The 21,557-nt window shown below is 40.3% G+C and overlaps 1 protein-coding gene across 8 annotated transcripts in view; it reads left to right on the forward strand.

Moving 5' to 3' along the window:
• ELMO1 (engulfment and cell motility 1) overlaps positions 1 to 21,557 on the forward strand; it is a 290,099-nt gene that overhangs the window by 233,922 nt on the left and 34,620 nt on the right. The window contains exon 1 of one of the 8 annotated variants that reach the window (XM_048950305.1): positions 3,527 to 3,587. The exons of the other annotated variants lie outside the window; for them this stretch is intronic. Within the exon in view, the coding sequence (XP_048806262.1) occupies positions 3,546 to 3,587 (42 nt within the window). The 5' untranslated portion in view covers positions 3,527 to 3,545. Of the gene's footprint in view, positions 1 to 3,526; positions 3,588 to 21,557 lie in introns of those variants that run through there. 8 annotated transcript variants of the gene reach the window in all.

Raw genomic sequence — 21,557 nt, forward strand, 5'->3', positions numbered from 1 at the left:
TCAAAGGAAAATACTGAGATAACAATCTTCAATTAAATACTAATAAAATCCAGAGGAAAAGTAACTCGAGTTTTTCTATTACATAATGTGTAATAGAATGCTTGAGTTGGGAGGGATCTTAAATATCATTTAGTTAAGGCTTATACCAAATTACTTGGAAATGATTAAAGAGCAAATCTGGAGTCAAAAGAATAGAAGAATTTTTTTTTTATTATTTCTTTTTTTTTTTACATGGTAGATGATCATGGACAAAATGACATAGGTAGAAGTTGCATCCTGCAGTCTGTAACTGTTTTGAAAGGTGCTTTTATCAAATCTGAGCAGTGTTAACAAGTAATACTTACAAGCTGGCTTTCTCCAGATGCTCCAGAAAGACAATCTAAGTCTGTATGCATGAGTCGTTGGCCTGTTAGTGTTCTGAAGGCCTTGAGCTCCAAGAAGTGCACGTAAAAACATAGGCATTGCCCTCTTTGCCTGATGGCAATGCTGCATTGATGTGCTGAGGGAAGAGCATGTTTGTAGCCTCTGTTAATACTAATGGGCTTCTCTGTTCAATAGGAGAACCTAACCTCAGACATAGTTTACATCATCAATATAGCTGTCCAAATTGCATGTTTTCCCCTTGAAAATTACTGCCAAGGTAAGCAGTTTTTTGAGGACCTATTCTAAATTGAAACAAGTGAATTACTTCTGATTCTTTGGAAGTAATTTGTTACCCAGCAGGTCTTAGGCGCTATAAGAAAAACATGCAAGAAAAAGAATTGAAGATTTTTAGTATTCAAACTGATGTGATAGTCTTAGTCTAGTATTTGAAATCTAATGTCAATAGTGACTCACAATTGAGAAAATGTAACAAGAGGGAGTTCCTCTGGAGGAGTAAATAGCAATTTACCAAGACTCAATGTCCTTTGGCAGTCCATTTTCGAACTGCTGTCCAAACCAAGGTCTGAGGTTTTATTATTTCTAGAATACATAGTGGCTACAACCTGCTCTGAATTGGAACATATATCAGTGGCATAAAAAACATTCACACCTCTGGGAAACTGAACTAAAAGGTCACTTTTTCAACAAATTTACAAACTGCCAAAAACACACCAGCCTTGTCATTGAATTTTCAGTAGCCTTCCTTTTTCCATGTGGAGTCCAGAGGGCAATATCTCATAGAGTAAAGGCAGCCCCTGAAGGATGCAGCGACTTTCCATGTAGATCAGCTTGCATTTGTTCATTTAAGTTCACATTTGGTTGAATTTATGTGTCATGGGTTTGGTACATATGTTCACCAGCTCTACTTATTTTCCATCCTGGATCCTGCGTATTGTGTTTGAAGGCTTTCAGTCGGGATTTTATTCTGCTGAAGGAACACAGGTTGGAGGACCTCAGCTAAAGACTGAAAACAATTGGAGAGGCGGTGGGAAATAAATAGTGGGAGGGCAATATGGGGTCTGGGGAGTGGTTATTAACAGAAATATAGCTAATGACTAATAAGACTAATAAGAATTTTAGCATAACTGGGAAAAAATCTAAGTTACCAATCAGATATCAGAAAACCTTTTTCCCTTTGCTCACAGAAAAACGTGCAGCTTGAATTTTTTCTTTCAGTTTTAAGTATAGCATTTCCAAACCTTTTGGACAGTAAATTATATAGCAGTGCATAAATCACAAAGACTTTTTTCCTTGTGCTAGGGTGTACAGAAATTATCAGATAGTCCTACATTTCTTTCAGCTTTTCTTTTTCCTTTTGTTTTTGTACACTTTTTGTCAAGGCATTGAGGTGCTAATGTAAGAATTTCTAGGACATCCTTAAAAACCTGCTGATCTCAACAATCCCTACAGGATAGGTGGCTGTGATGAGTGTTCTCTAGCTGCACATTATCTCTTGATCGTACTCTTTCTGAGGCATGGGGAGAAGTCTTTCAGATTCCTTTGTCCTAGCTTCCAGAGAGCTTTAACAACCAGGTCCAGAGAGCTTTAACAACCAGGTCCAGAGAGCTTTAGCAGCCAGGACCAGGACTTTAGCAACCAGGACCAGGACTTCACAGTGGTGAAGGTTTAAATTAAACTGTGAGCTAATTCACTTGATTCTCATCTACCAGTGCTCTTGAGAAGCCAGGTGAATGGTGCCCAGCTTTGTCCTACATTTATTCCTGCTGCAACCAGTGGACCTCGTACATGTGGGCTGTAGAGGTGGTCTTTCAATGCAACCTTTTGGAAAAATAATAGGAAATGGTAAAAATGCTATTCCTTGTTATTTTTCTAAATTGAATTTGGCATGGTTGGGATCCCAGTGCAAAGGTGTGTGGGATTTTCATAAGGATATGCTGATATTTATGGTAACTACTTGAAGGCTAAGGGAGACCTGGGTGGAAGTAACCTTTCATAATGTTTCTGAAGGAAAAAATACGCATTTGTGTTTTTACTCAAAGCTTAAATAACAAATTCATGGCTAAAGCCAACAGGCAGGTTACGTTATTTGACTTCAAATAATAATTCCAGGACTGTTTCCAGTTCTGCTTCGTCCATTTAAATTACTTCTGCCCAGAACAGTGAGAGTGCTATAATGGAAACTGGTTTACAATAGAAACTGTTATATTCGTTTTATTTTGAATGCGCCTCACAGTGTGGTTCCTCATGTTTTTCTATGAATTGATGTACTTCCAACTCATCAGAGCATATGATTTTTGTGAAGGATGAGCAAGTAAGGTGTTTAGGGTTTTCGTGGCATGAGTTTTAAATATTCTCTCATCTTACACATACAAACATGCATATTTTGCTTTCTCCCTCCTTAGAAAGTCATTGTAAAAGTATTTCATGATTGCAATTTTAACAACAGTTGATTTCAGGATGTTTTTTAATAACCTCTGGATAGAAGCCTTATTTTTCAGTTGTAGTTTTTAATTAAATGCTTACTAGAAACTGTGTCCTGAAGTGGATAATCACAAGTATTGTGAGCTGACTGAAAATCTGTACAAACGTACTATTAAAGATTGGTCATCCTGATTTGAAAAACAATTACGAAAAATGAAATGTTAAAGTAGCAATAGAAATTCAGCAGATGGAAACCTGTCAGGTGCTAAAAGCTAAAAGTGTAAACTTGTAGAGTAGGTTGTAATGCTAAAGGAAACTTCAGCATTGACAGGATTTCTACACCTATCCAAAGGTATGATTTTAAAAGTGGACTCAGGCATTTAAATGAAAATGGTTTGAGGAAGCTAAGGTGTCCTAGAGGAGGCTGAGTGTTGTTCATTGGTGGTAAGCTCAGCCATGGTTTTGTATTTAAAAGTGAGCTGGGGAATGGGGTCATTGGCACTTGACATCTGTTCCCTGTGACCCATTTTTCCATGCTGTGAATTTTCATAACTTTCATGCCTGGAAAGAAACAGATGAACATGGAATTAATTACTTAACAAAAGCTCATTACAACCAATGAAAACTGGGTTGGGATGAAGCCTGTAACACACCTGTGCCAAGTTAATTATTTAATTGGTATGTTTTCATGCTGATTCAGTTAAATGGTTCCACTCTCTACTCTGAAACCTACTCACTATATGTCTTTTCCAGGAGTGTGGTACCAACCATTCAGTCTGCAGGTAAACAAGGGAGAGGAAATTTCAATCACCAAGGGGCACAGATTTGTTTGAAATAATGTATCCCAGGGTAAGACTATTCTTGGGATACGATCCAAAGATTGTTTTGAAAACATTTGTATTTTTTCAGAATGCTTCAAGAAAAGAATGATTTTATTTTATAAGGTCTTTTTGTAGTTGCTTTTTAATGAGTGCTTATGTACAGTGTTGTTGTAAAGTGAGGAAATGTATATAGTATGCCTGCATAATCTGCTTTGATCCTGAGTTTTCAAGGTTTGGTAGTGTTCTATGAAAGCTACTTCTGTTGCAGAGGATGCGTTTCTTTCCAAGGCCCCTAACTTAACTTAGTATCTCAGGAGCAGGAGGTGGGAAGTGGGCACTCTTTGTAGTCATTGTGGGAGCTAACCAGGTGCCTGGATTTTGGTGTCTGGTGTCATTCATGTCTCTGTAGAAAATCCACAATGTTTGCTCAAACTTGGTAGACATAAGGTAGAGTTTTACCCATCCTTCCATAGTGGCAGCTGGCAGTCACAGGCAGATTTTGCAAGTCCTATAAGCACTTGAAATCTAACTCCTTTTAACTGGATCTCCTGCTAATGATTTTCAGGGAAACAAAAAAAAACAAACAAACAAACATAAAAAGATGAATGATGTATTTTGTGTGCTTTCTCTGTAGAGATTTGTACTCTTGGAAACAAGAATATTTGTTTATTCTCAGGTATCCTAAACTCCAGACTCACCTGACATTATCATGTTATCACCAACAGCATCTGTGATTAATCTGGAAGACAAATGTAGGTTTATTCAGTAATTAACTTGAGATATCAGAGGCTGTTGTCTCCCACAGTAATTTGTAGTGTGAATTACTGCTGTCATATTCTTGAGGAAAAATAGATAACAAAAACTAGATTAACGGCCTGCATATCCCGAAAGTTAACCATGCAGGATCTGTCACTTCCAGGCTGTGGAGAGTTAGCAGACCACATCTAAGATTAGAAGAAAGGCTGCTTATAATGACTGAGAACATGAAAAACTTACCCAACAAGAGTTGGCACAGGAGATTAGTAGCAGACTACACAGACTCCCTGACACACGGCCTGCTCTTTATGGTGACTTTATGAGGTGAGAAGTCAATTTGAATTAATGCTTCTCTGTGCTATATTTATGAGTATGTCGTGATGATGACTGCCTGAGTCATCCTTGCAAAAACATACTTCTCTGGGTTCTAGATCATCTGTTCTTAGTGGTTTGCTTATGCCCTTTAATAAAGCAAGGACGCTTTCTGTTCTCTACAGAATATGGTAGCTTTTGTCTAAATCTCCAAGCTGACAGATTGATTTTTGGGTGGCTGTTTCATCTTGCTGAGGAGCAGGAAGGAGCATCTGGAAAATGGGATGCAGTTTAGTGAGGATTACTGGAAGTAATTGTATCAGACTCTCAATGCTTCTGGGAGACTGCTGAAGTGCCAGCACCATCTACCATCTCTTTCCAGACCACGGTGATAACATGGCATGGGTTTTAATACAGTAATGAAGCTGTTCTTACAAAGTGGAAAGTTGCTCTTTCAGATAAATAATTATACTAAGAGAGAAGATTACTTTAAAAAAAAAAAAAAAAAAAAAAGACTTACAAAGACTTCAAATAGCAAGAAGTCACTAACTGTAGTACTGATCCAGGAATTCCACCTGAAACATGACTGTTGAAAGTGTGCAAGCTTTGATAAGAGATAAGTGTATGTGTTGGGGTAACCCTTACTGCTTCAGAAATTGAGGTCCTCTATATAACCATAGTTATAGCGATGTATTAGATGAAATAAGGTTTGCATATTTTTCAGTGGCATGTAGCAATAGAACAAGAGGCATTGGGCAGAAACTGGAATGCAAGAAGTTCCATGCTAACACAAGGAAGAACTTCTTTACTGTCATGGTGATGGAACAACTGGAACAGGCTGCCCAGAGAGTTTGTGGAGTCTCTTCTCTAGAGATATTCAAGACTTGTCTGGACGTCTGCCTGTGCAACCTGCTGTAGGGATCCTGCTTTAGCAGGGAGGTTGGACTTGATGATCTCTAGAGATCCCTTCCACCCCTATAATTCTGTGATTGATATTGAAGAAATACAGTAGCAATGAAAAATGTGCTCCTAGATCATATATTCTATTGGTCAAGTATTTCATTTTTCACTCATGCACTTTTTCTGTAGTCTAATTTAGCGGTTATAAAACTTGTGGATTGTAGAATTGTACTGTGATGTACCACAATTACTTGGTCTTGGCTAAATGTGTCTCCATTAAGTTGAATTTATGCTAATTCTGTCCCAGTTAAACAGCAGATGATGTTACTAGCTTCACTACTAAATTGCTTTCCTAGAGACATCCCATAAAATAAGCTGTGCACCCAAAGTGGAATATAATGAAATACTATTTTACATAAGCTTAATATGTTTAACATCTGTATATAATTATGTTCATTATGGATGACAAAAGACTTCTTGGGTCACATTGTCCAGTTGATGAGCGTGGAACTTACCATGTGCCTTGTCTAGTTAGTTTTAAATACCCTGGGCTGTTTCTTCTACTTGTCTTGGAAGGTGATTCCACAGCCTGACATTACTTTTCTAATATTTAACCCAAATGACACTTCTTCCCAGTGGTTCCCAGTGGTTCTACATGCCAAGAGCATTTGGGCACCAATCCATTTAGATAAACTTCTTTAATCATTTGAATAGTTTCACTAAAATCAGAGAGGCTGTGTGAATTTGACTACAGAATTTGCCCTTTTGATCAGTTCAGACTTTAGTTGTGTGTTCCAGGTTGTATATTCCTCCTGTTCTTGAACAGCTCATTATGCTAGCTGGATCCAAAAGGAACATTGTCTTCTACTCATTTTGGTTATTGACAGCACCTGCTGGCATGAGGAAAATGAAGTGAAAGTTCTACCAAAGTGAAGGCTGCCCTCCTGTATGATGTATTATGTCTGTGTTAAGTGACGCTTGTAGTAAATCAGCATCTCAGGTAACCTTTATGCCAGTAATACTCCATTTCCCAATAGACTGATATTGGCTGTAGTTTGTGTAGTAATGCAGTGTAATGAATTGCAATGATGATAATTTCAGGGACAAAAGCATGGAGTCAAAATTCTGTCGATCTGGTTTTGTAAGCTGGTTTCTTACAAATGTGTTGATAAGGAGCGCATGCCACACAGTTGTGGGAAACTGCAGGCACCAGTATATGGGGCTCAGAGTCCAAACAACTACAGAGGAAACTCAAATTAGCAAGTAAGGAGTCTACTTTGTATGCCAAGGGAGATGGGCAGCATGAGGAACAGTGGATTCTATAGTATTCTGCATGTTGAAGGAAGGGCGTAATAGTTAAGAGGCCAGGATTGAGGGCTTTGCCTCAAGGACAGTCCAGTGCAACTCACACGGAGCTACTGTACAGCCTTGTGAGTTCTGCTTCCTCATGTATGTATTATACTTTTTTTTCCTTCACATTAACTACATCTGTTTCCAGCATGGATAGTAAGTTGTTTGCTTACTTGGTGATCAACATACCATTACATAAATGGCAGGAGAACTGGGACAATTTTCTTATTCTCATGTATTCTGTCTAGGTGGCATAGACAAGATGGTGGGATGGTGAGTGATATTGTGTGCCCATCTTACTGGGAAGCTTGTGAGATAAGCCTTGAGCTGTTAGTTTCAATACACAGGTGACAATGTCAAGGGGTTACTTGCTCAGCAGCTCAGCATGGCACTTTTTGGGGGGGCTGTCAGCTCCAGAAGCAGTTTTAGAAACCTCAAATGAGAAAGAAATGATAACGTTACAGATAGTTTGATACCTGCAGAGTGAAAATCAGTTGGCAAATTAATAATAGGGAAAGTAAAAAAGGCCAGAGTGCATCTGGCAATGGGGGGATGTACAGATAGCATATTGTAATGTGGTAAATTGAAATAAATGCAACTATTTTGTCTCTGGGCATTTAAGCATTTGACAAATCACAGCTGGGAATTGGCAAGAATCTTTGTTGTTTTGTTATCTTGTTAGTTGTCAAGGAAAGAAGTCCGAATTTGTTCAAGTTCTATCTATGCAGAGCAATGAAATTCAAGCACATTAATATGCCATCAAGCTCAAGACCTACGTTCTTCCATAAGCAATTTGAAATGTCCTCTGCCAGTCTTGTTATTAACAGGCTTTGGCTTGGCTTGTACAACTACTTAATATGTTTACAGATGTGTGGAGAAAAATTGCAGCTAGTTCAATTTTGGATGCTGAACTTCATTGAAAATCATCTAAAACCCCAGCAACTATCTAACCTGAGAAAACATATCAAGCCACTTTTGTAGCAGAGAACAGGGAGAAGGATGTTGCAGAGCAGGCTGGGAGCAGACGTAAGGAGCATGTGAGAGCCTGCATTACTCTATCTCAGCACCTTACATCCATGCAGATTGATCCAAGTGTTGGCAAAGAGGGATTTGCGTGGGAAGAAAGGCTGCCTGAGGCAGCATCTGTATCTTGAATATGTTCCCACAGTAATACCACGCTTTCAGCATGAATGCACTCCCACCTATGGCTGAGACTAAAAAGCATCTAAATTGGGTCCTCATATTATATATGCTATGTGTTTAGGTATACGTTAATTCCTTTCTGTTAGTTAGTTCTGTAATTTTGACTGTAGGCAAATACCTTCATCTGAATATATTTCCTACACCCAAAATAAAAAAATAATGGGTTTCAGCAGCTAATAGTACAGCTTGGCATTAATTGCATTTTTAAAAAATTTCTGCCCAATGATCCCTGTTAAAATCATTTCAGATCAGTTATACTATTGCACGTATGGTTAAGGATAGCAATGTTATAAATAAGGCTGTTTGCAGCTCTGTAGCCACAAAATGCTGCTCACGGAAAACTGAGCTCTTGTAGGCAGTTTTGACTAGGGAGGAGGGAATTCTTTGGGAATTGCCTTGTACAATTTAGAACCAGCTGTAAGAAACAATAGCTGTTGTCTGCCTTGTTTAGAGGAGGATACGTGAATCCATATGTTGATATATGTGTATGAGGGATGAAAAGGAGGGAATTCTAATTAGAGTCATTAGATCTCTTTCCAAGTCCTTTAGCCAGAATGTGAAGTTTTCTCTATTTCATAATTTCCCCAATTTTTGTATGTTTTTGCCACTTCACTTCTGTTGAATACAGATGCAGAAAGCCCATTATAGGCTGCTAAGGATTATTGCTAACATTAGAAGAAATGAGATACGAAGGCTGATTAAATTAGTCATGCAAGTGGTGGATTCCCTAACTCTCAGTGTCTGCAGATCTTCACCAGATGCTAGTCTGAAATGTTTTAGAGATGCATAACTTACTGAGTTCAATGCAAATATAGCTGCAGAATATAGCAACTTTTGCTGTGGAGGAGTTCAGGCTAGCTGATCTAATGGTCCCTTCTGAATTCTAAAGCTCTGCAACTTGAATTCCAAATTGCAAAGAAGGCTGTAGAAGGTGAATTGAGGCTAAAAAAAGGTTTAGTGTTTTTTCTCAAGTTGAGAACAAGTTTTGAGCAACCCTCTTGTAATAGAGGAGGTCTGTTGTCCTTTGGCCACAGCACTCTAGAATACTGACCACAGTTGGTCTGTGGTGGTAGAGATGACAAAGATGGAACGCTCACCTCATTCATCTGTTGAGAACAATTTCAGTTCAGAAAAGGAGAAAAAAGAGTCTTGTGACAAGCTATATTTGACTTGGTGTTCCTGTTAAAAGCATAAAGGTAAAAACACAGTTCTGAGGCTTGTTCCCTAGACTTTTCCCTCAGCATAGTTGCTCATAACCAAGGCCTCTGAGAAATAGGTTGCTTGTAACTTTGAGCTGATCCAGGTAGGAGCTGAACAAAACTTTGCTGGAATAAATTAACACCATTAATTGTACTCAAAGAAACTAAGCTTATTTCCCTCAAAAGAAAGTTTGGCTAAATGTGTAATAGCAGCTGCAGAAGAAAATGTTAGCAGGCAGGGCAGTCCAGCTCAACAATGTGCATCATCTTGCCCAGTGGCTATCTGACTCTACTGTGGGAGCTTATTTACCTTTGCAATTTTCCTTTCCCTTTTCCTCTCCTGTTTGTATACCTACGGGTGAGAAGACTGCACGCTTCTTGTTCATATATAATCAGTAATTGCTAGCAAGCATCAGATATTTGAGCTTCTAGCTCGACATCAGATCTGCTCTACCCAGGAGATTTCAGGCCATGCAATCAGGGAGTCAAACAGAGCTAAGTGCCCCTACCAGTGCCCACTGATAGGTTTGTTAATGTGACCACTAGAACACATGTAGAACAGCTAACATGCAGACTTTGGAGCTCCCCGTCCATTTTACAAAGCCATTTTGACAAGTTTCAGATGAACTCCAATGTGGAATAATTTTCCTATTGCACATATCTCTGCTGACAGCAATAAAGTAAGAATCTGTCAACTGTACACCTGAGATGGTAAATACTGTCATTGCTGGCAAAAGTCCACATATGCTACTGGTTATAGGAAGTGTAACATAACCTCTCACAGTGTTGGTTCATGTTTCCTGTTTTACCAAACTGCTGGAAACTACCAAAAATAATACAGTGTGATATGCTTGGAATATCATAGTTTATTTTACTGCTCTGACATGTTTGGGGTGGCACAGAAAACTGATCTGTGCATTCCTTCCCCTCCTGAGGAACTCGCAATAAAAATGACTGCAGAATTCTTTTTGAGTTCATTAAGAATTGGCGTGCTTTGGACATACTGAAAAATACCACATTTTTATTGAGTTAAATGTATTTTATTTATTCATTTAATGGTTTATTCATTGAATTATTTTATTCATTTAATGATAAATATATGAAGGAAAATAGCAATTACTTCTTGGGGGAAAAAAAAGAAAGGAAGAGCAAGTTGGAAGAACATCGTAAAAGCCCACAGAATGGGTTCCATCTTGTCAGAAATAAATGTCTCTATTCCCACAATTCACTATGAACAGCTATTTAGCAAGTTGTGAATCTTCATCCCTCTAATCTTTCTCACTCTCCCCAAAAAAGCAAAAACTTTTCCTGCTCTGTTGGGTTTGCATTGAGTCCCTCTGTGCCCAGACCTAGGTTATTTCTGTTACTGGGAGGATTGAGAAGGCTGCTTCTTTTTGCTAATGCTTTTCTTTACATCCAGTAGGAGCAAAATATGGAGTATTTTTACTTTAACAGCAAAATAATTACTTAGTTTTCAACTAGAACCTGGACAGAATTCATGACCAATTTCACTGCAACAGCCTTGCATACTATCCACTGTTCTCCAGCCTGAACCAGGGAACAATCAAATTGAATATCAGGAAAAAGTTATTCACTGGGCACTGGAACAGGCTGCCAAGGCAATGGTCATGATGCTAAGATGCCAAAGGTCAATAGCACTTGTTTGGACAATGCTCTCAGGTATATGATCTGATTTTTGAGTGGTCTCATGTGGAGGCAGGAGTTGGATTTGATGATCCTTGTGGTCCCTTCCAACTAAGGATGTTCTATCATTCTATGATTCTGCAACCCAATTAGCCAGTTTTCCTGTTCCCCTGATTCCTTGCCAAATTAGTATCCCAGAGAGTACTAGGAAAAACCTTTTAATTCCATCTTCTCTGCATAACTCTTCCTTGATTTGCTTTATCTAAGCATCATATTTTAGAAAGTGAAATCTTTGTAGGAAGGGACAGGAGTACTCTGTAGAATTCATCCTTGTCCTTTGCATGCAAGTGGGAGTTGGCTTTGCAAGAGGCCGGTGTGAAGGCAGATGATGTAGTAGCAGTCAGGGTGCAGAAGGCATGGTGGGAGTCTTGATATTGATGAGGTTAATTTGTTACGTGCTGTGGGACAAAAGGTAAAAAACAAAAAACTATGCTGGCCTAGCCAAGGAGGTATTTATACGTGTGTGTATTTGTGTGGCAGGGGACAGCAGTGGGAGGAAAGCTGCGGAGGAAACAAGAATAAGTAAAACAAGATTGATTTATCGGCCCTAAATTGTTCATCTGTATTCCATTCTTCACTGTGCTGCAGAGGAGGAGAGCGGCTCTGGCACCATGGTGGGGGAAGAGAGCAAGAGAGGGGGAGGAAGGTGAGATCTATCACAGGCACCAGAAGCACTTCATTTTCCAGAGGCTCTGATTAAACAAATGTTACTGCTGCCTGGCAGCTCTTGCAGACATTTTTTGGGATAGAATTAATCAGGAGGTAATTTGTCTCCTGCAAGAAGCAGGGTGGCTTGGCAGCACATTTGTGGCAGGCTCTTTTTTCCAAGTTTCACAGGACAGCTAGATTTCCCAAACTTCCTTCCCTGGCCAAGGTAGTGCCACCAGCTGCCTTAAGGATGGGGGATTTGGTGTTGCTGGGCCCAGCTGGGGTAAATGCTCACCCTGAATAATGATGTGAGACCGTTGTAAGTTGATTATGGAGCTCTGGCACTTACTAGGGGAATGGCAAAAAGGAGTGAACTGTGGAAGTGACAGAAGGATTGCTGTTGTGCAGAGCTAGCTGGTTCTGAAGGGGATTAGGCTTTTCACTATGCCTAAGCAAGGAGGTGGCTGCTGCCCTATTGATGCTATTGCACTTGAGCAGGAGCTTAAGGGGCAAAAAGAGAAATGCCTGGCTCGTAAGAATGGTGTCTGGACATGACTGGGGTAAGACCCAGATAACTGCCATAGGCATACCAGTATTGTGTGTGGACAAGGTTGTTCAGTATCTCACCCATTCACCTAAGTGAGATTTGCCTGTACTCAGCTTCAAACCATATTTTTGGGTCCTCTTTAGCAGACTTATCTGTTCACCCATGTGAAACTACTGGCACCTCAGTCAGGGCACAGCTGGGTGCAGGTTGCCCCTGCTGCAGTCAGCTCTGTAACACAGGTGAGGATGAAAGCTGTGATGTTTTCTAAACTCCCCATGCATGTGGACAAAGAGTCATATTGAATGATTACTGCATCCCCCAAAGTATCAAGCTCTCTTTATTTACCTACTTTGGTTCTCCTGGTGCTCAGGGAATGAATGGGCTGCACTGCAGTGGTGGAGCTGTAGGTGAGCAAGCAGATAATCTGAATTATCTACATTATCTGAAATAACTTCGCCTTTTTCCTTTCACCTCTTCTTTTCTTACATCTTCTAGATAATTCTACCTTCTACTATTAGTCTGTGGTGGATGTAGAAGATATGTGGCAGTACAGCAAATAATTGCTGTGTTTGAGCTTGCAGTGGACCCACTGTCCAGGAGGGATGAAGTCACTATCATATTATGCAGGCCGCTTGCAGAAGTGATTATAAAATCTTAATACCACTCTGTGAAGGGCATATGTATTATCAAAATCTTATTTCTACAGGGAATTAGGAAGTTTAAAAATACATTCTAGTGACTGAAAGACCTGATTAACATCTAGCCCAAATGTCCAGGCTCTTGGGGAAAGAAAGATGAATCTTAACTGACAGAAGACTACTAGAATGACATGACATTCCTATGGTGAAACTGTTGTCATTTTAATGCTTCTTGACAGCATGACTTGAGGTAAGCACTGGCAGCCCTTAAAAGGCAGGAATCTTACTCTTCCAGTGTCCTTGACCTCCTTGTTTCCAGGCCTGAAGAGTTATAAGATAAGAGGGGGCCCTAAAGCTTTCTGTTTTGTTGCCTAGGAAGCCTGTTACTAGCTCAAGACTGAATCTTTGCCTTTCTTGAGATGGTCTTAGGCTTGATGTCCAACTTTCTTTGGAGGTTTCCTTTCTAGCAAAAATGAAAAAAGTTGTTATTATATATCCTTTTCATATTGGGTATATTGTTTGATCAGTTGTTTTCATAAAATAGAATAAGAGTTGGTTGTGTTACCTGTGCAGTTGGGATGGTTGGATCAAGTCATAGAGATTCCTGGCTAGGGGACAAATTGACGTCATTGAAGCCAATACTTCTTGTGCTTCTCACCCAGATACCATCTTGGCTTCTGTAGGACACAGTTACGAGTATGGAGAGAAATGTGCTTGCACAGAACAGATTTCCCTCTCAGATGTACTTAGACACATTTGCATTGTACTTAGAAATCTAAAGTAAGAAGTGATCTCAGCTGGTCAAATCTGCAGGCATCTCAGGAACAGAAAAGCTTTCCCCTCTTCTTGCTTCTGATAAGGTGGAAACTGGAAATTTAACATCTGCTCTTTCCAAGCAGTAAATTTAGTAAGTCTGAGAGAGATGTCTTTAAATATGCAGGTTTATAAACTCAGAAAGCTGTCTGTCCTGTCTACATTCTGTTTTCTGTCCAGTGGAGCCTGAAAATTGTTTTGCTCCATTGAGAAAAACTAAAAGGAAGAGGAAAGACTTGTGTCACACTCTGCTGAGCTCCTCTGGGTAGGATAATATATTTTGCAGACTTCAGGAATGAAATTTTCTCTGTGTATCAGAGAGAACCTCCTTTCCAAACTAATGCTTTGCAGTAGGGCAACCATATCTGCAGCTGAAATGGTAGTTCTACAGCCATGCTTGTGCTGTACAACCACTGAGCATGCCAAGCTCTGGTTTCTGCACTTAAGCAAGCTTCCTCATGTTGTAGAAGAAAAAATTACACATCTCTATCACACCTACTTATGCAATGTTCATTCAGAATAGCAGCTTTGCTTTTCTGATTTCAAAAGGGAAAAGGAGAACAAGAAGGAGAATGACAGTGACCTTTATTGCACATGATGTGTGGCTCTGACTTGAGGAGAAATGAAGGACCTCAGAAAGAGCACAATGCCAAGGTAGGACAAGCCAGAGTGCACCACAAACATGGTTTTAGACAGAATAAAAGCAGTAATCTGGAAAAAGTGAAAATCACAGAGCTGCTAGGGCCTCCTGTGGTACCTTGGGTCCCTGGAGTGGAACTGGGGAACGGCAGATGGAGAGTGACCCTAGGTTTTACCTTTGTTTAAAGACGAATGTTGCCAGGTGCCCCTTACATGCTCGTCATCACATAGCTGGAAGAAACCTTCTCTGCTGCTGTGTGCTGATTTGGATGTAAATGACTGGGGGATGCTACAGCTAGAGCTCCAAACCCTCCAAACAAATCCAGCAGATTGCTGGATGCTGCAGGGGATGCACTGCCTGAAGAGACATCATGCTCTAACAATGTTTTTTCTCAGCAGCAAAAATGCATTTTTTTTTACATACTCTAAACCTGAGATTAGTCTGATCCAGTAATACCTTCTGTCATCACTGGCTTTCTTAAATCGGACATGAAAGATGCAGAGGAAAAGCTGTGATAATTTACATCTCTATATTCCCCATCATAGGCATATCACAACAAGGCTCTTATTGCTTCTCGATGCCTTCCCTTCCCTGAACACAGCAAGGTTCCTCCCACCTGCCCACAGCCCTTAAACAGCAGGAGCTCAGCTCCCACTGCAGCCTCCCAGCCAGAGCCTCCCCCCAGCCTCCATCAGCTGCCAGGGCTGCCTCTGTCTGCAGGCTGTGCAGCTCGCCAGTCTCCTGACTGATGCTGCAGTCCTCTAGAAATCATCCCAAATCCATCTGGCATCTGATCTGAATTTACACCTTAGTACTCCATGCTCCCCAGAGCTTACCAGATGTTGAAGGCTTGTGCATCATGGATGTGTTTGGAAGGTAGAACCCCTCACTCCAGAGACACTTTGTACTATAGGAAGTCTCTTATCCACATGCAGATTTTCTAACTTGGTTTCAGCTCTTTTCAGTTTTTGCCACGTTACTAAGTAATAGGGTATTTATGAAAGTGGTGTCATTGGCAGCTCTTTGCTGACTGATGAGTAAGACCTATTAGAAAGAGATTACTGATTTTTATCCAGGCTGTTCTTCATCTGCAGAAGCAGTGAGAAAAGAATGTGTGATACTCTACTGCCATTTTGTTACTGATTGCCAAAGTAAGCCCTCATCTTAAAACAAGGAAATGTTCCCATTGCCATCTTCCTTATGATTACTCCTTCTTCATGATTTCCTTTGTTTTAAGGATTGGGTCTAGAGGAAACATAGCAAATAATGTGTGGGCTGCAATCTTCCAAAGCTCCACGAATTCGTTAAGCTTCTGTTAAAGTGCTTTGAGAAGGAAATTGATGATAATTCTTTCTGAATATTTTTTCAAATTGAGATATCTGACTCCTTTAGAGAAATGCTTTAAGTGTCCTAAAAAGTAGCCCCTGTTAGCAAACCCCTTCAAAACAGATTTTACTGAACTATTTGTGTGACAGCACATTGATAAAAGAAAAAAAAAAAAAAAGTCATCCAAATGAACAGAATATATCTGTGCTAGATGTATTATTGCAATAGCAATCCGCATCCAGGCCCCTTTAATGCCAGACCTATACATACATGTAGAAAGGCTTATTTGCAATAGTTCCTGCTGATCTATTGCTCTTCTGCCACTGCTTGCTGTCTCAGAAAATATTGACTTTTCAGCAGAGCTCTTGCCAAGTTCTTCAGCACAGGCCTCTGTTCAGTGGGGCTTCTCAGATGCTTCAATCTAGTCAAAATTACTCCTTTTGAGTCCTTTAGTCTGTTTCTTTCTCCTCAAGTTTTACTCTACGTTGTGAGGAAGTGAGGAAGGGTTTTGAAAATGCTGGATTATTCCCCAGACTAATTCAGCTTGATGAGAGTGTGACCCTCTATTTTCTCTTTTTGATATCCCTTTTGTTGATAAACACCCTGTGGCACTGGAAAGCAATCCTTAAAATGGGTGTGAATTCAGGACATTTGCCAATATGGGAACTAACAGCACTTCCCTCACCTTTCTTCTAGCCTTCTTACATATCCAGCTTTCCCTTGCAGCTGCTGGGGATGGCTCTGCATGCAGTGAGAAGCTGCCCTGCTGTGTGCAGATATTTGCTCTGCAGCTTCCCTGGAGTGGCCTAGGGGCAGCAGCGACACGGTGCTATTAGGGAATCCTCTGCCTTGTTTCCTTTTCTGTGCGTAGGTACATTTACAAGGAATGTCCAAAAAGAAAACTCGAATTCTGTCTTCACTGGGAAATATTTACCTGCTGTGGGATCCTATCCTGCTATGGGATCCTATCCTGCTATTAGTGGAGGTGGCTGTGTAAAGCATCAATTCTGATGACTTGTGTTTAACTACAAGGTAACGAGCTATTCACTGCTCTTAAACCTTGCTGCTGTCACCTCAAATGTTCTTTTTAACAGGATGGTACTTAGCCCAGATTTCTATTGCAACAGTTTATTGCTTTCTCAAGGAGCTCTAATAGGTAGCTTTTTTTTCCCTGTGTTACTTTCTGACAGCTTTAAGAAAAGGGAACAAAGCTTTCCAGCTTTGCACCTACGTAAGTCCTTTTATCCAGTGTACTCAGATGTACATTATAAAGGCTGGAAAGGTCTTATAGTCTTACCACAAGCTGTATACTTTTCTATCTGTGCTGCAGCACAGACAGGGTGACACACAAGGCAGGTGCAAGTTGCTTTCCCAAGACAAAGCACAGGTTTTCATGATGCAAAGGAGCTTTAAGGAATGAATTTTTCTTTATTTCAGTAATACTTTCAGCATGTGGCAAATCTGTACCCTACTTGGGCATTGATACAGGACTTGGATATAGTGATATTGCTCAGTGCTGGATCAAGACAGGACTTTCTGTTTTTACCAGTACACAAGGTAACAGTGGTTGGCTGACTCATGCTCTCCATAGGCTGCCCATCCAGCAGCCATCACTTTGCTTTGCCTGCTGGGTAGGTGATGGCTGTGAGTTGCAACACCAACTGTTTAGTGTGGCAGAGACTAAATGATGTGCAAAAGAAGTTTGCAGGACCTCAGCACAGCACAGAGTGTGCCAAAAGCCACGGGTCAGTCAACTTTCTGATTGCATTTCTTCGCTGGATGTTTTTTACTCATCAAAAGCTCCATCCTAGCATTTTGCAAATTCCTGTAAATCACTGACGTGCACCAAATGAGGCACAGCACAGTTTATTCTGAGCCTTCCAAAGGAGATGAGGCTGAGGAAACAGAAGCAGAAGGCAGATTTGACCGGAGCCCCTTGAAGGGGTGGTTGCTGGTGGCAAGTGAGGTGCCCCAGGTATTTGTTCCCATGCCCACAGCCCAGCAAGGGTGCCTCGCATCCCTTGTGCCTGCACAGCTCACTCCTCCCTGGGAACCAACAGCCCCACCAGCCCCTGGGCAGATTGCCCAGTTCACAGCTGCTGTGGGGAGCTGCTGCTTTTCTCTTTCCTGTTATAATAGCAGCCTTATAAGGATTCCCCCAGCCAGCCATCTCCTCTGGAATAAAAAGTTGCATGTTTCCGCATGTGACTTCTGCTGTGATATTTGGGTTCATTTATTGGGATCCTGGGAGCTGGTCGTAACTCTAGAAGGAGGGGAAAGAATGGAAAAAAGGGAAAGAAAAATAAAAACAGGCCAGGAAAAAGCCAGTCTGCAGCAGGAATTCAACAGAAGATGTTAAAACGAGTAGTTTTGTAAGGGAAGCCGCTGTGCAGAGTTGTGGGGCAGTGGTGGTACAGACATCTGCCTTCTGCTGGACAGCCATGGTAGCACCCTTTGACTCCCACTAGGATAAATAGCATCATATTTCCAGAGAATCTTTTGCATTCCTTGCCTTATACGCTGCACTCTAATTCCACATTGTAGCAGACAGTTCAAAAGAATAGCATTCTGATACCTTTAACCTCAGTGCTAGCCTTCTCATTACCAAAATGTGACACAGGTGTCTGGATATGCTGTGTCTGTGCCCCTGGATGTGGTCTATTGGCTTGCTTCTGGACCGGGGTGAATTTCCTGAAGCAAATCCTTTGTGTAGTCATACATGTGATTGCAGGGGAACTGATACTTTTTTTTGTTGACTTCTTCAACCTGGAATGCACAGAATTTCTCTTTCATAGGAAAGCAAATGGCTTGTATTTAATTCTCAAAATAACTCCTGCCCCAAAACACAAAGTCAGTAGTCACAGAGTTGTAGGAAGAAGGGAGCCTGCTGGCTTGTTAGAATTGTAGATTGCTGACAGTGTGGAAAGAAGTGCAGTGATTTACAAAGATATGGAAAGAAGAGTGGTGATAACATTCAAGTTACCTGAGAAAGAGTCTTTCATCACTGAAATTGTAAGCCTTTCTCCATCTGTAACTCATTAGCTACTTACTAGAAGTAGCACTATTTTAAGACATTATTTACCCTCCTAGGCAGGATCGATGTGTTTCTGGAGACGTGTGTGTTTCTGTGCATGTCATTGGTAGTTTCTGATCAATAGTGAGAAGTAAACTTGAAGCCAAACTCTACAGTGTTGTCTTGATCCTTCTGTGAGAAAATTTCCTTTGGCTGTGATTCAACACGAATGAAAGGAGCAGGGGGAAAAAAAGAAAAAGAAAAAAAACCAACTGACATAACAATCATTGGAAGGAAAAAAGTGTGATTTCCAGATGCTTCCTATACACGTAGTGCAGGGGATGGAGCAAAGGAACCAGCCTACACAGGTTTGATGGGCATATCAATGCCACTGATATGTGTTTAGTCTTTACTTTATACATAGCTGTAGATGTCTTGCCCTTTGCTCATGGAGGTGCTATTCCTGAAGAGAAGGGTTGTGTAACCTCATAGGTTTGTTTCACTCTTAATTTCCCTGGCTAGCAGACTGGTTTTGTAATCAAGGTGAAGTGATTGAATGCTTTTGTGCAGTTGATTTTAGTATTATGTGTGAAATAAATCAGTGTTATCTATCCTGGGGAGTAGTTTATTTTCCTGTACTGCATATAGATCTCAACAAACCTTTCCTTTGATCTGGGAGAGAAAAGATTGCTCCTTTGCAGCAATCAAAAATATAGGTCTCTGAAGCCATAAACCATTCCACTGCAGTTTTTAGAATGAGGTATGGCAAAGCAAGTCATCTGTGTTTTTTCTTCTTCTAAGAATAGTCTAGTTGAATTCTTTATATGCTTGGGTACATGCCATAATTCAAGGGGAAAAATTATATGCATTGTTCTCATTATTTATATGAGGGTGCAGTAATAATTTAACTACCTTAGGCAAAGGTCTCATCAGACTTGACTCTGTACAAACTCAATTAAAAAATATATATTATTGAGTAATTTCAGAACATTAAGTGGCAATGAAAACGTTCTTTCCTTTTATTTTTTAATCCCAACACATGGACATTTTCTGTACATTTGTCAGTTCAGAGCAGATCTTGGTTTGCAATAGCTCTGACAGCACTTATTACAGTCTGTCAAGTTAGTAATTTGTGAGTTCAGGATTTACAGAATAATTTTTAGAGCTAGCATCTAACAAGTCACGGTGCATTTAATCTTTTCATTGCTTCACGTATTTTTGTGAATCACTCTGTTAATTCATGCAGCTATTTTTATTCCTGTGGCCCTGACTGGACTCTGATACCAGTACAGCTATTGCTTGAAACAGTTCTACAGTCATGATTTTCAACTCACTGCTTTCTGTAGTGACATGAATGTGAAAATGAGGGTTTACCTATAAATTATGACTGCCTATTTGCTGTAAGTTACGATGCATCAATATTTATAAGTTCATTCAGAGGAATAGCATATTTGTGCACTGCCTTCTTGTACAGTTCATAGATGTTCAGCCCAATCATTCACCATCACTGGGAGGATAAGCGTGTAACTGGATTGAATCAGATGGTCCTACATCATTTTACTGAATCACATTGATCAGGGAAACCTACTTGAATAATGTAGATCTCTAATTCAACCTAAAAACACACTTTCACCACTTTTGGTAGCTTTTGCTAGGTAGAAATTTAGCCTGCTGAAACAATAGAATATCAAACAAACAAACAAACAAACCTGTAGCATTGAAGCAGTGAATGGCATTTACCTAAAATTTGGAAAAAGAAAAGCTGTGCCTCCTGACTTGTACCTACTTTTATTTTTCCCTTGTTTGTGTAAATAACATAAAAAGTGAGACAGTACTTTGAAACTGCTTTCCTGGGTGCTTACTCTTTGAGTGGTCGGCTGACTTTTGGACTTGCTGGAGAAGCAGGGGAGTATTAGCAAAGCCAGGGAAAATGACAGCACTTTGCATACCTGAGTTTAATCACAATGAGCATTTTTCATAGGCAGATCTCCTTTTCTATTGAAAGCACATATGGAAACTTGAAGTGTTTGTTTCTGAGATTCCTGAACAGAAATTTCACGTTTTGGGGGATATTGTAAGAATGGGTAACTCAGCTAATTGCTCAGTATTGCAGCTTCTGTTCCATATCAGGAAAAAAGTAAACATGAAAGTAATTACTCAGGATTAAAAGTGTGTTTCCTGTGTAGGTGAAGCTCTTGCTTTATCAGATTAAAGTCTTGTGGTTCTGAAGCTACCTGGACCCACTGTTGCTATCATTTTTTGCTTGATAGACCGCAGTCCTGGGCGAATTAACCAACACCTGCAAGGCTTTCCCTGTTCAAATCAGAGGCCATGCATCTCTTTTATTAGTATATCTGTGAGAATTAAGGCAATAAGGGGGCAGAAGAGCTGCAGAACTTGCTACTCAGTGTCACTACAGATTGTTACAGACACAATAGATGGATTTTTAAGCTCTGTTTGGTTTGGGAGAGGAATGCTGACAAACGGAAGAGAAGCAAGAAGGGGAAAAGTAAAGAAGCTGTCCCTGTACTGCCTGGTGCTTTGTGCTAGCTGGTGGCTATGGTTTGTGCAGTTGATTAGGGAGCATCCAGCTCAACCACAAGCCATGTCATAACAGCAGGACTCTCATTTCTCTTTGTATTATGAAGACACAAGGAAGGTACACTGCCCCCCCCTTCAACTCAGATGTCAAGTTGGGAGTCCCCCACATTTTTCCTACGTTTCTCTCTACTCTGAGTCTTTTTTTAATCCATCATTAATAACCAAAACTTGAGATGATTTATTATTATTATTATTACACTTTTCAATGGGAAAACTATATTTTAGAATTCATCCTTGCTTTTCTTCTGTAGAACCAGCTGCCTGCCATATAATAAAGTTAA

The sequence above is a fragment of the Lagopus muta genome, chromosome 7, assembly GCF_023343835.1.
Source record: "Lagopus muta isolate bLagMut1 chromosome 7, bLagMut1 primary, whole genome shotgun sequence".
NCBI lineage: Eukaryota > Metazoa > Chordata > Aves > Galliformes > Phasianidae > Lagopus > Lagopus muta.